We start from the raw sequence: 15,605 nt of genomic DNA, 5'->3' as shown, positions 1-15,605 counted from the left end.
CATTCCTTAATGTGGATGTGATTGATTTTCGTGTGTTCTAAGTGTAAAGTCAACTTATATTTATTTTGCCAGTTATTTTTCCCGGTTCAGTAAATTTTGAAATGTGGTTTTGCGTGTTTTGGTGGTATTATATACTATCCCTTGCGAAGGCTTGCCATCCAGTAAGAGTTATCTTGTGAATTTTACTACAACCTAGGCCTAACTTTTCTAGATTTTTAAGTTTAACAATTTTAGAGTAGCCGACTGGTAGAATAGGTAAGCTTTAATTCTTGTGTTTCATATCGAGGTCAGTGTTCTATTTTCTTTGAAAACTTTATTGAATTTATGTTTTGTTGTCCTTTTAAATTAATGTCATTTCAAAAACTATTAACTTTATAAACTAAGTTAATTGGTTTTTCATTTGTTGATTTTGAGCATTCCACTACTGGAAGACTTTCAATAGTCCATTAGAATTATCCAGAGAGTTTAAATAATATTTCAAGACCTTTAATTTCAATTTAAATTCCTTTTCCTCCTTTAATTTTGCAATATATTTATTTTCTTGAAATAAGGTGAATTGAAGTCATTTATTTTCTTACTGATGGTGGATTTTCATTTCACTAAGTCAATGAAGCACTGTCACTGTTTCTTATTTAATTTCTGACCGCAGCCTCTATCTGCTTCCCTCGTACTTCCAAGGTAAGTGTTCTTTTCCTCTTGTTTGGTGATTCTTGTGTGTTGTTGTATTGCTTGACCTTTCTGCCCACTCTATGGTGTTCGCTTTATCTCTCCTTTTGGGGACAGACACTCTCAGGGATGTGACGTTATAAACCCATCATCCGTTGGTTGGTTCTGGACCATGTGGATGGTGCGGGTTTGAGTTGTAGCAGAGCGTGGTTGTTTTGTTTCACTGCTGTTCTGCTCCTGATTTTAGTTGTTTCTGCTGTGTGCAGCGTAATTTTTGCCCCCATTTTCCCTGTTTGGTACAGTGCAGTGCTGATTTGGTGCTGAATGAAAATCAGAAACTAAGAGAGTCAAACTTATTGTGAACAATCATTGTGAAAGGAAGTGCAAGAATCTCGTGTAATTCAGTCATTGATTTTGTTGCATGTCTACTACTACGGCGCACACTGTTATGCACCCCTCCTTCCTGTGGCGGACTAAGTTGGAGTATGAGTTATCAATTAGAAACCTTGAACCTGCCCATACTGTTGCTGAATGTGCTGCCGTGCTATCAGCTAACTCCCAGGTCCCCATTAACCTATCGGTAATTAACAGGAACAGAGTTGGTGAGTACATGAATTTTATCTGTTATGCCTTGAGTGAGATAAATGTAATAAGGGAGGAATTTATTGAGCTGCCTCCATCGAAAGCCCAAGTAAACTGGCTGAGGGCCAGAGCGAGCCACTACTAGGGTCATATCCAGGACTTCTTGTCCATCAAGCCCGATGCTGAATTTATATCTCAACGTGCAAGGTTGTTAACGGTCGTTTCAGGTATTACTGCTGATCTGGATTTGTTGTTAGTCAGCAGGGATATGGTGCTCTATCTCAGCTGGTCATAATCCCGTTGTACCTACCTCAAATATTCCTTCTAACCAATTTGTGTCCTCTTCCCAGAGTCAAGGTTCATGCTGTGTGACAGCTCCTTTCCTGGAAAGTTTAGTGTCCAGGTTAAATTCTGTTTCTTCTCCAAACTGCTTAAAGGAGGTTTTCCGTGGAGTGAGGAGCTTTTCGGTGAATTCATTTGACGAGAGTATTAGATTTCTGCGATTCCTTGTAGAGTTAACAGAAACTGGAAACGTCTATTTCGTCGATGACTTAGGGATTTTCTGCGCCCTTTTCCCTCATTGTGAAGGGATGCTGGAAAGGGAAATTTCAGAAGCTATTTCAAGAAATTTAACTATTAATGCATTTCATAAGCTTGTCTTGTCTAAATTCATTCCCTTCCTCGCTCTTCAGAGTCTAGTGCCACAGTATTGTTTCAGGACACAGTTTCTTAATGAAAACTTGCTTGCTTACGTTCTCAACTTAAGGTTTTATTGTAAAGTTTTTAAAATTTCGGTTCCTGAAAGGGAAATGGTGGCTAGGATCCTAAAAGGTATCTCTCCTTCATACCGCTCCTACCTCTCATTATCCAAGTGTCCTACCAATTTCCAAGAGTTGGAAGAAGCATGCTCGTTTGCAGAGGACGTGAAACACGGGGATGCTTCGAAACATACTAATGTTCCCCCTCCTACCGTGCCCTCCAATCCAGTTGTTCCTCAGACTTCTAATGAGGCAAATAATAAAAAATGTTTCAATTGTGGTTCCAAAATTCACTTGAAAAACTATTGCCCGACTTCCGAGACATAATTCCAGTGGTTGTTATACCTGTGGCTCAAAACAACATCTCAAAAGGAACTGCCCCACGTAATTTAGTGGCGTTGGTCAATGACTACAGGGCAGGAGGGCAGTGCCTGCCCATCCTAAAATTGTAGATTCTGAATCTTTTAAAAAGCCCGCGTATCCCCCCCACGTGCAATAGAATCTCTGCTCATGTTCCGTCCTCTGGGACCTGGTTAATAATGAACCAGTTGATGCTCTCCTCGATACGGGTAGTGTAGTATGTTTAATGAATTACGCGTGGTACCGTCAAATGAAAACCTCATGTAAGTTACCTGAATTGGAACCTACTAACCTAAAATGTGTTTCTGCCAAATGTCAGTTTTTTAATATCTTGGGTTCAGTGAAGGTCAAGTTAAGAATTGGTAATTTTACTTGGAAAATCAAGTGCTTGGTAACTCCTAAACTCTCTTGTAACGTAATTCTTGGGGCCAATTTCCTGTCTAGGGCTGGACTTGTTTTGGATCTACAGTGTCAAAATTTATTTTTCAAATTTTCACCTGATTTAAAGTTTGACTTCATTAACACGTTCGCGGCCGATGATGACACATATGCGTCATGACTCCACTTTCACTCAGTGCCGATGACGACATACGTGCGTCACATTCCGCGCCAAATATTAAAGCTCGTATTTCTGTCAATATGTATTTAAACAAACAGACCTCTTATCTGTGCATTCTTAAGGTGTTAAGGGCATCAGATCAATTGTTAGTTACAATCTCTGTAGCCATTACAAGTCGGCATACATTTCCGCTATGTCAAGAGGGAACAGTGAAGTTTCAGTACCTTTTCACCGGAAGAAACCTCGTCTTAGTGGGATAAACAGGCAATTTGCAATTAATGATGATAGTCTGGAAGCTCTCCTGAACGTTAGTGACAGTGACAGCAATGATAGTGACGACAGCGATGACGGTGTGAAAAGTGACTGTAGCCACCTGAGTGAGAATTTTAATCACGGATGTGTGTGTCAAGTGTCTACTCCCAATTCTCACATTACAGAAGATGAGGAAGACCTAATTAATATCTCATCTCCAAATCCCCCGCCAAATAACATGGGCAATATTTCAGGGGCCATTTCTTGGAGTTCAGATTCGTCCTCGATGAAACAAATAAACTTTATTCGTCGGCCGGGAATGAAGGTTCCACTGCCAAGTGACGCGAAACCTATTGATTGTTTTCGCTTGATTGCAGATGACAACTTGCTGAATAACACTGTAACTGAATGTAACACATTTGCAGAAGAGTTATTTTTGCACACTGTATGGACTACTGTAGTTACATTGTACAGCTTATGGAGTAAAGTAAGTATACATTGTTCACACACCAATAATAAGATTCTACTGCACAGTATTTTTGTGTGAAATGTTCAAAAACTTATTTTTCTGTTGTAAAGAAGTTCTACAATAGAACAAAACATTATTTTCCTCGTTCCACTTCATTACCAGTCATGACGCGCATGCTGCGTCAAATGGCACCGAAGGCGAAAAACTCATTGGTAGTGCTGCTGACGCAGCATGTGCGTCATGGCTCGTATGCACATAAATAATATTGAAATAATTAAAATAATAATCTAAAATGCATAAGGACACATAAACGAACTCCTCTAAACAAAAAAAGTATTACGGTACCACGGTAATGGTTGCCGATATCCGAGCGGCCGCGAACGTGTTAATGTTCCGTTGAAAATACCTATTGTTTCTTGCGTGGGTTACCCTCAGTCCGATGAGCCTAGCAACATTGATCGCCTTGACCTGAACCATTTAAGGGATGCCGAAGCCTGTCAAGTCCACGCTCTATGTAAGGAATTTCCTGAAGTGTTCACTAGTAAGTTAGGCTTGACCGACGTTCTCGAGTATGATATTGAGTTGTCTGACCATCAGCCTCTTCGATTTCCTTCTTACCATCTTTCCCCACCCCATATATTGGAATTGGAGAAAATTGTTGAGCAAATGGAGAGAAATGGAGTAATTAGTCCTTCCACTTCTCCGTATGCATCCTTAGTGTTCTTGGTACCCAAGCCTTCTGGTGGCTTTCGTGCAGTTATAGATTATAGGGCTTTGAACAGCAAGATTGTGCTTCAATCTATCCCGTTGCCTGATCTTCATACTTGTTTTGGATGGTTCTCTGGAGCAAAATTTTTCACGGCTCTAGACTTGAACCAAAGCATACTACCAAGTGTCTTTATCCAAGAGATCCATTCCCCTTACTGCTTTTATAACCGACTGGAACCTGTACGAGCTTCTGGGACTCCCGTTCGGCTTAAGTTGTGGAGCCGCTGTGTTAACGAGACTGCTAAATTCCATTCTCTCGGACATAAAATTCAAATTAGTCTTTAATTATTTAGATGACTTGTGATTTTTTCAAATACCTTTGAGGAACATACGGTACACGTCAGGGAAGTCTTGCAATAGCTAAAGAAAGCCGGACTGACAGTGAAGTTATCAAAGGTCGCATTCGCCAGACCCAGTATGTCTTTCCTATCACATGTAGTTTCTTCTGAAGGTGTTTCAATTGATCATTCTAGAACTCAGGCCATCAGGGATTTCCCACCTCCCAAAGATGTCGCCCGATTCATCGGTATGGTGAACTTTTTCAGAAAATTTATCCCCAACTTCGCAGAGATAGCAGCTCCGTTGAACTACCTTAAGAGGAAAAATGTTAAATTGACTTGGGAGAGTGCCCAACAGGAAGCATTCAATTCATTGAAAGTTGCATTGACTAACGCCCCTGTGTTAGCCATTCCAGATTTTGAGAAGCGTTTCATTGTTCAAACTGATGCCTCCGGGCGTGCTATTGCTGGTGTCCTATTACAAGAACATGAAGACGGACGTAGGCCGGTAGCTTATGTATCCAGGGTCCTCAACGATCTGGAGGCCAAATACTCCATCTACGAACTGGAGTGTCTAGCTGCACTGTTTGCACTAGAAAAGTTTAGATCCTTTATTGAACATGTAAACTTTGATCTAGAGACCGATAACCAGGCTCTTTCTTGCGTGTTAAATCGACTTAAAAGGACTGGTAGGATAACTAGATGGGCACTACGAATCTCATCTTTTAATTTCAATGTTCAGCATATACTGTACGTGGTTCCAAGAATGTCATTGCTGATGGTTTGAGCAGGATGTTTGATGGTAATTATTGTACTGCAGTGAACCCAAATGTCAATGAGCTTCCAGTCAATGCTGTCTGTGTTAGTGCCATCCTTACCGATCTTCCTTTGTTGTACCATGAATTTGGGGATCATCAAAAAACTGATCCGGATTTGAAAAGCATCATTGACAATAGTGGGACCGAAGTAAAACCTTACTCCTTACCTAAGGGCATTCTCTGTTGTAAGGGTCGCAAGGACCATAACTTCAAAATTGTCGTTCCAAAGGTTCTGGTACCTGTCATCTTTAAATATTACCACTGCTCTCCCATTGCCGGTCATTTAGGTAACTTCAAAACCCGTCAGAAAATTAGGGAGTTCTTCGTTTGGAAGAAAATGGATAGTGACATCCGATACATGATCAAATCCTGTAAATCTTGTGCCATCAGCAAACCTAATTTGAATAACTGTGTGGGTTGTTGTCATCATCACAAGCTTCACGCCCAATGCAGCGGCTGTTCATCGATTTCGTAGGTTCCCTCCCTCGGTCTTCTCTACGAAACACCCACATCTTTGTCTGTATAGATGCCTTCTCCCGGTTTTGTTGGATCTTCCCCACCAGATCCCGAACTTCCATCTCCTGTCTAAATTCTATCTTTGCATCCGTTGGCCCACCCAAGTTCTTAGTATCTGACAATGCTAGTTCTTTCACCAGTAACTCCTTCAAAAGGTATCTATTTGAGCTATACATCTCCCATGTCACCACTACCCCATACTACCCAAATCCTTCTTATGCCGAGAGGTTGAATCGGAACCTAAAGTCCGCATTGATAGCGTATCATCATGACAATCAGTCCAGATGGGACTCCTGTCTGCATTGGTTAGCCCATGCTTTTAATTCCACTATTCATGAGTCACAGGTAAGACGCCTATGTCTCTAATGTTCAGCTATACCCCGTACACCCCCATCTCTAACGTCCTATCTACTGAAGATCTTCTGCCGGAACTGTCAAAGCCCACTGTCAATGCTGATCCGGATTTCAAAAGATCTGGAACGAAGCCAAAAGGAATTTATCTGTGTCACATGAGAGGGTCAAAAGGAAGTACAATAAAGGTAGAAAGCCGTCGAAATTAAATGTTGGTGATCTGGTATATATTAAATGTTACCCCATTAGTAAGTCCGTGAATAAGTTTTCGGCAAAGCTTGCCCCCAGATACCAAGGCCCGTGTACTGTGTTGGAGTTCTTGTCTCCGGTTTCAATTTTGGTAAGTGATCCTGTAGCGAGATGGATTAGGCACGTTCATATTTCCCAAATTAAACCTGGTTAAACGGGCAATATTGTATTGTATCCTCTGCTAGTTGGATGGGCCTTTGGTAACTGATCCGAACTTTAGTTGAACCTGGCACGCATACTGCAGGTTGGTGAACGAGTCAATTTTGTCCTTACTGTATCTAGGGTTGGTGACTAATTTAGTGCCCCTTGTGTATTACTGTTACACTGTTTGGTTTCTTCTAGCCCGAAATCTGTTTAGCCTTGCCTATCTTGTGGTGATGGTATCATTTCTTAAAAATATCGTATTTGTGTAATTGAACCTTGTGCTCGTGTGGTGTGCAACTAAATTGCCACGGTGGAAATCTAATTTCATCTAACTCTAATTTTGTGCTCCTGAAACTGATTTCTTGTTTACTCAAGGTTTAAAAAAAGGGTAAATTAATGGACTTATTTCTTTCGCGGCTCTGCATGGAATTTCTTGTGCTGGATCCGTTTTATCATCGAGCGACTTAATCATTGCTGGGCTATGGCGAGTTTGGGATGGGATGAGAGGGAGTGTGTTTGGTACCCGAAAGTTTACCATTTTGTCATCCTTTCATTGTATGTGTGTGAAGGTGTGAGGAGCTTAGTGCAACCTGTGCCATTTCAGTATTGTGGGATTATTGGTTATGGTGTATTACGATTGGTTGGTGTCGGAAAGGTTGCCCGCTTGCCTTGTGCGTGGACTGTATGTCTTAAAAGTGTTTCATTTTCCGGCTACTGATGTTTTGTGTTCACCTATGACTAAGTGATCTAACACTCTCCTTTTCGGGTACATTTGGCAGCTGTTTCTGGTGCTGTATTCTATGTGTGAACCATTCATAATCTTATTTGCCTGTAACTGTTTTGGTGTGGTATTTATCATCCTAACCTTTTGATTTTGAATTGATTTGAAATTATGTAGAAAATCTGTCTCCCCGTTCCTTATCTGCTGGTATTTGATTTGTGCACTTCTGCGAGCATTGTGGTTGTATCCCCTGTCTTGTAACTTAGTAATGTATTTGTGGTTTTGTTTTCATCCTTTGAGTTGTGGATTGTTGGTGATTAAGTGTAATTTACCTTATCTACTAGTTGCTGTATGGGTTGTTCAGTGGTACTATACTGGACTTCTTTCCTGAGGGGGTATCTCCTTTGTGCCTATATGGTATGGTCCTAGTCCTTAGCTTGTACCTGGTTCGATAATGTAATTTCTGCTCCGTATTGGGCTCAATTTGTGTAATGGTTGGTAAGCACGCGTTGAGGATGGATATCCTTTGATTCTTAATGAGTTATCCTTTGATTCTTAATGAGTTGACCCGCGTTTCTAGCTTGTCATTATTGTAATTGTAGTTTGTTTGGTTGTTGTCAAGACACTTTGGTTGGGATGTGATTTGTCCTTTAATTTACCTCTGTGTTGCAGTAGATTTGGCCATTTGTTAGTGAATCCACATCTCTGATGAAGTAAACTTTCTTGTTGGAAGTATCTTGAATTTTTTTTTTTTTTGCTATTTTGCTTAACGTCGCACCGACACAGATAGGTCTTATGGCGACAATGGGACAGGAAAGGTCTGGGAGTGGGAAGGAAGCGGCCGTGGCCTTAATTAAGGTACAGCCCCAGCATTTGCCTGGTGTGAAAATGGGAAACCACGGAAAACCATTTTCAGGGCTGCCGACAGTGGGGTTCGAACCTACTATCTCCCGAATACTGGATACTGCCCGCACTTAAGCGACTGCAGCTATCGAGCTCGGTATATCTTGATTTGATTTTAGTAGGCTCTGGGTTCTTTGACTTGTTCTTCCCCTCTTAAACTCGGTCCGTCGTCACCATTCTATATTTTGTAACTCTAGGCTCTTCTTAAGTACCCTGCTTGCTTATGACCTTTTTCCTAGTGAAAGGATTATGGAATCTCTTACTTTGTGTTCTTTCCTTCATCTTTGTTTAACCGAGCATTTTCTCTGAAACGGGTTCATTATCTACCCTCTATACCTTTGTGGACCTTTCTTCCACTCATTCTCCTAACCATGCGTGCCCTGTGTCTCTCATGGTGTTTAAGATGAAAAGTTCATGAGTTAGTGTACTTGTATCTGGGCATCGTTTCTTGTGGTGGTACCTTTGATGTGGCTGTTACGGATGACCCACTGATTGCGAACCCTCCATCTTGTAAACTATAGGAGTCTCCTACGTGCCCATTGACTCCACCGTCGCCCCGTTTAAGCCTCCCTTATAACTTCAGTTATTTTCAACGTCTCTCGTCATTTCTGTTGGTATTCCTTTGGTCTGTCGAGAGTATCAGTTATCTCCCCTCAATTCTTCCCCCGAGATTTAGTAGGTAACTATGGATAAGTTGATGATCCTAGTCTAATGAGTATATTTTTCTGCTGCTGATTTCTGATCCTGGGCAAGTTGATGAGTTCACCACTCTGTAGTTGTGTGTGTGTTACCCATGTATCTATATATGTAATTTGATGTTTTAGCCCTCCTGATTTTGCTCCAATTATACCATACCATATGTTCCCAGTCCTATGCTATTGTGTGTTCCTGTATCTTTAATTGCATGATTATCATTTGGAGATCTGTGCTCATGTAACATTTCTACTACTCCTTCTGTTATTTTAATGAACCATTTGTGGCATCAGTCCCAGTCCTCTAGTATAGAACTAAGTGTTGGTGTGTACCTTATGCCCTAGTATGTACTTATTTTATTGTTTCTGTGTATACATTTAGTGTGTACTGTTCGTGGTGGAGTGATCCCCTGTTCTTGTTTCTTGATTGTTGTTGTAGTGACTCTTCCTTTTCCTTCCGTGCCTAATCGGCCATGTGGAGCGCTCTGGGCCTCGGTTGGGTTGTTGGTAATTAATGACACGTAAAGTTATTTGATGGATCTATTGATCCTTGTAACTATATAATTTTTTTAATTTCCTGTTTCCCTTATCTTGCCCTCCTCTGGGCCTTGTCGTAAGCTTGATTTGCCAGTTATTGCTATTTGCAACACTAGATTTTGCACATCCTTAAAACCTAAGGAGATTTGTAAACATATTACACCAATAGAATTTTGGTTACCACCGTGTAGGATTTAGTATTGGTTATCCGCTACTATATTTGAAACTCATGTGACGTTTTCAAAACCACTAGCGAACTTGATTTTATACTTGAAAACTATATTATCGTGAGACTTTCTGTGCAATTGGCAATTTTGGAATCCCGGCGGTATATACTCTCTATTTTGTGTGAAATTTTACTACTGCTATCTCCTGAGTGAACAATTCATGTGTTAGGTAACTAATGTTGATCACGCCCCGGCTATCAATTTAAAGGGCAACTTGCGGTAGAACAGTTATTGATATTATAAGTTTGGTCATGTGAACCTTTAATACGAAATGAACTTTATATCGGTGGTCATTTTCATTGGACTGCTTCAGCTAAATCTAGTTTATCTGACCACCGCATCATTATTGAAGCAAGATTTAGGATATGTTGTGCTTCGGAGAGGGGGGACTGACGATATTTAAGGTACCTAACCTCCCAAGTAAACCCTTTGGACTGGGTCCTGTACTCCTAGAAATTTGTGTCAATGAACCTTGTGAAAGAACATTATCGTTTCACATTTAATGTGAAACTTCTTGCCGTTCTTGTTTGATTTCGATTAACCTATCTTGTCGCGCTATGAAACGCTACGCTCTGGCAATGAAGCTTTAAACTTTCGTGTCTGCCCGATGAGTTCTGCGCTGGTGCACGCGGCAACAAGGCAAGCCCCGCTGCGAGGCGTGAGGACGCTGGTAGTTAGAATTGAATCGCCATGGAAGGAAGTCGTGTGTGTTGGACCGGCGGTATGGTTTGAGGCAGTACCTTCGATAATGGATAAAACCAGGGCCTGTGGGCATTTGGTGCCCTATAAACCTTGAAGCTGGCCTCGATTAGTTTCAGATTGATACACGAGCAGATACACGAGCAGTGAAACTGCATTTTATATTCGACTTGAAGCCTGGTTGAGTAACGTAACTGAATGTAGCTCGCGGCGTCTCTTCCCTGTTCATGGATTGAAAACTGTAAGTTCCCTTTTTTTAAATCTAAGAACTGAAAAATTTCAAGGAAAATCTCGGTCAGAAGTGGGAAAAGTGATCTCTACCCAGGATAATGATAATAATAATTATCTCCGATCCGAGTAATGACTGCATGTTCGCTACGTTACCATGTGTTCACAAAGAAGCTTCGTCTTAGTGTTTTAGTAGGAAAGTACAGTGTGGACTAAAATCAAAATTTATTTTAAGTATAACTATGATTTCATCTCAAAAAATTTTCTGGAAATTTATGTAAATGGAGAGCCACTGCAAGTTTGTTTGAAATGGGGTTAACCTTCCTGAATTTTCTTCTTCTTCTTTGGGGTTTGGTTTTTGGGTTAATTATTGATTCCTATTTGCCTTTTCTGGCTCTTATTAATTTTTTTCTTTGGGGTTTTTCTGTGTCCGTTTTTGTCCTTACGGACACGCTTTGTTGTTGCTGTTGCCTTGGCAACGGGTTGTTGGGTTAACTTGGATTTTAATCGGGGCATAGTGTCTTTGTGCTACATTCCTTAATGTGGATGTGATTGATTTTCGTGTGTTCTAAGTGTAAAGTCAACTTATATTTATTTCGCCAGTCATTTTTCCCGGTTCAGTAAATTTTGAAATGTGGTTTTGCGTATTTTGGTGGTATTATATACTATCCCTTGCGAAGGCTTGCCGTCCAGTAAGAGTTATCTTGTGAATTTTACTACAACCTAGGCCTAACTTTTCTAGATTTTTAAGTTTAACAATTTTAGAGTAGCCGACCGGTAGAATAGGTAAGCTTTAATTCTTGTGTTTCATATCGAGGTCCGCGTTCTATTTTCTTTGAAAACTTTATTGAATTTATGTTTTGTAGTTCTTTTAAATTAATGTCATTTCAAAAACTATTAACTTTATAAACTAAGTTAATTGGTTTTTCATTTGTTGATTTTGAGCATTCCACTACTGGAAGACTTTCAATAGTCCATTAGAATTATCCAGAGAGTTTAAATAATATTTCAAGACCTTTAATTTCAATTTAAATTCCTTTTCCTCCTTTAATTTTGCAATATATTTATTTTCTTGAAATAAGGTGAATTAAAGTCATTTATTTTCTTACTAATGGTGGATTTTCATTTCACTAAGTCAATAAAGCACTGTCACTGTTTCTTATTTAATTTCTGACCGCGGCCTCTATCTGCTTCCCTGGTACTTCCAAGGTAAGTGTTCTTTTCCTCTTGTTTGGTGATTCTTGTGTGTTGTTTTGCTTGACCTTTCTGCCCGCTCTATGGTGTTCGCTTTATCCCCCCTTTTGGGGGCGGACACGCTACTAACCTTCTCACCTGAGGGACACACTCTCAGGGATGTGACGTTATAAACCCATCATCCGTTGCTTGGTTCTGGACCTTGTGGATGGTGCAGGTTTGATCACATCTAAAACTACTCAAGTGTTTTAACCAATGGAGATTCATAACAAAACAGAGGTCAGCTGCTCTGACTAGAACTGAAGAGCGTGACTTTCGAAATAACTCTGCAGCACCAGCAGATAGACTTAGAACTTCTATGATCAGCTTAGGGTGGATGAATAGCTCTCAGCTCAATAGAGCAATGAGAACCATCTCTGGATGCATAAGAGCCACTCTGCATCCCAGACTTGACAATAAACCGGCTGCTTTCCAGAAATCCACCTCTACGACTAGCCAACTGCTTGCTGGTAGTAATTTGCTAAACTGAGAGCACTCCCTTCACCCCGAGACATAAGTAGAGAACAGGACAGAGTATGTGCATGCAACCTACACAAGTCAAGTGATTTTGGACCACTGCACCAAACCATCCGGCAATCATCGAGCAGTGCAAGTTGAGAGTCTACACAAGGCATCGTTGCTACACCATCAAGGTTTGAGTGGAGTCAGGCTCGACCATTCTTTTGTTTAGTGTCATTCCATTAATATGCATTTTATTATTTGTATGTTTTATTTATTTTATGTATCTATAATTATTATTATTATTTGTATTTATAGTTGTTTTTCTTCCTTATGTAATTCCATACAATAAATAAATGCACTCAAAAATCTAGCTCTCTCTCCCAGGTTAGAACCAGGAGATCTACCAAGTGTCTAGTGACATACCACCATGAATGCTTTCAGATCCAGTGAACTCACATAGGGATTTGGCAACAGTTAGGCAGGAAAGGGTACGAACCAGGAGGGAAGTTGTGTAGAGTTGATTATGGTACAGCCCAATGGGAAAAGATGTTCAAAGCTGCGCATGGTGGGATTGGAACCAGCCTGTCCGGAATCCAACCTCATGGTCTTGCAACCAAATCCCTTGGCTCTACATAGCAACACAGCTCTCTCATAAGATCTATGTAGTTAAGTAAAGAAAATTTATGACCACCTGTGTTTCTCTGACAAACTGCATAGATCCCTCTTCAACTTTCACAAACACTGGGTCATCAGTGGCCAGCTGCTCCAATGACTCCTGAAAAAGCAGAGGGAAGGTTATGTAATGACAGCATTAATCCCTCACCACCATATAATATCCCTAAGAATTTTTTTACTTCAATATACCACAGCAGGTTATCTGAATTCCATATGGTCTTACAATCTAGTACAGAGTGTGTCAAGCAAACAGCAGACTTCTTCAACTCTACAAGAAAGACTTGCAAAAATTATACTACCTCTAAATATTTGAGGGATACACCAGGCCCAGTGACAGGATTCTCAGGCCCCTAAATCATATGCAAGTTATTTTATAACCAAGACTTACCCCTAGCAGCAGAGTTTGCCCCAAACATTGTGCAAGATTTTTATTGGTGTAAAACGTGATGTATTTGTGGTGCTAATTTGGTGGAAAAGTGACAATTTAACACCAGTGAAAAATGCACCTAAACTCCACCATAATTAGAACATATATTTTTTAAAATTAATTTACACCAGTTTTTCCCAACAAAATTGGTGCAAGAGAAGTGGCATTTTACACCATGAAGTACATTAATCAAACGATTTCTGCACCAACTTTGTGCCTACCTTCTTTACTGTCAACATCACTGTTGATCCAAATTTCATTCAAAAATGCTCCAAAGTTACACCAAGGATTTGGGTGCATTTGTGGAAACACCTTGGTGTCATTTTGTAATTACCCCACAAATATAATGGTTCAAAATTGGTGTATCTTTTGAAGCTAGTATTGTAGTACATTTGGGCCACTTAGTGCATATCCTTTGACATTTATCCCCAAAAAATACAACAACATACTTCCCTGCTGCACACTGACATACATATTTCTTATTGGCATTGAAATGTATTTCAGCATTAAATGTTTAATTCATTTTTTTGTCCCGGGCACCCTACGGGCCCAAGTCTCTGGGCGTCTCTCCCCCCCCCCACCCCCGCCCTCTGTTGCTGGTCCTTGAAGTAGAAGTAACAATTTTAAGTTTTAAATATCACTTATTATTATTAATAATAATAATAATAGAAAATGTTTGAACTCAAGAGTCTACAGATCAAATGCACACTGCATTGGTCAGACAAGAAGAAGTTTCACCACCCATTGCCCAGAACACACAACCACAATAAATACCCAGCTATGAGTATCATATGTCAGACTGTAACCACTCTTTTTCATCAATAATGTTTATTTTATGCACGATTAGTAAAGCACTCTCTTGAATATATACAAAAACATCCATGCTGACCAGAGAAATAATCCAACTGGCAATGAAATAACAGATGAACCTAACATTCTTTTTGGCATAACTGCAACAATATTTGTCCCATAATACAATCACAACATACACACAGTTCCTGCCAGCCTGCCGGTCACCAACGGACTGAGTACACAACTACATAGTTTAACATTACTTTATTTTTCTTTCAGCAATTGAACTAATCCTCCCCCTTTTGTTTCCTTTTTAGACTCTTTCTATATGCATCAATAATCTGCATAAACAACTTTTACTGGTTCTTTCACCATTTTAATTCTTCAAGGCATTGTTTTGAGAGGAGTTCCCTCCCCCTCCTCCACTCTCAGCAATTATACGGCATATCATTTTTGGGACCATTCTGCTGTATCTTTTGAAAATGTTCAGTCATACATATTGTAAGGAATGTCCTCCAGCATCAAAATTAGATATTTTATTATGAGACAGTTTTATGAAAATCAGCCACAACTATTGTGATTTACAATTCATTTTAGAACATTCTGCCATATTGTCAACTCCTACATTTTGAAGGACACAGTTTTTGTCAACTGTTGTAAATTGTGTTAACACTATTGCCATACATGGGCTCATTTGACTGTTTATCATTCATCAAGATCTTGTCTTCAAATACTCTTAATGGAAGATACTCTACTATTACTGCAAAATAGTTGTAATCAGAGACAGCATCACATTACGTCACATCACTTTTGTGCTCTTGAAATGGTGCTTATTTAATAAGCGGATGAAGATGTCCCAGAGGAACGAACGAAACATGTTCAACTGTATTTTAATTATAGTTCAACAAGCAAACACATAAAAAGGTGGAATTTCTCTCAAATATTTGAAAACACTTCATGTTTGTGGGTTACTGTAGTCACGTCCTAGTTCGTAAACCATGGGCAACGGCTGAGTGGCCTAGTGAGTGGTCCTGAGAGTCGGGATACCAGTTGCTATGGAATGGGAGTAGGCATCTCGGACATATTCTGAGTCGTGGCCCTCCTCGTGCTCAGGCGGCTAGGACTATACAATTCACCGGTGGTCCATAACCCGTTAGAGGAGAGATACTCACTTGGACTATGTGCAAGTATTTTTGTATTGAAAAGGTGGACCCTTTTAAGTTTCCTATCTTCTATGTG

At 40.1% G+C, this 15,605-nt stretch overlaps 1 protein-coding gene across 4 annotated transcripts in view; it reads right to left on the bottom strand.

Annotated features, from left to right (window-relative positions):
• LOC136875413 (gastrula zinc finger protein XlCGF7.1-like) overlaps positions 1 to 15,605 on the bottom strand; it is a 77,149-nt gene that overhangs the window by 43,269 nt on the left and 18,275 nt on the right. For all 4 annotated transcript variants that reach the window (XR_010860424.2, XM_068228026.1, XM_068228027.1 and 1 more), the window contains exon 3: positions 13,164 to 13,247. Coding sequence is in view for 3 of the 4 variants with exons in the window: in XM_068228026.1 (XP_068084127.1) it covers positions 13,164 to 13,247 (84 nt within the window). In the remaining variant the exon portion in view is untranslated. The remainder of the gene's footprint in view (positions 1 to 13,163; positions 13,248 to 15,605) is intronic.

Source organism: Anabrus simplex, chromosome 6 (genome assembly GCF_040414725.1).
Source record: "Anabrus simplex isolate iqAnaSimp1 chromosome 6, ASM4041472v1, whole genome shotgun sequence".
Classification (NCBI taxonomy): domain Eukaryota; kingdom Metazoa; phylum Arthropoda; class Insecta; order Orthoptera; family Tettigoniidae; genus Anabrus; species Anabrus simplex.
This window is presented reverse-complemented; position numbering and strand designations above follow the sequence as displayed.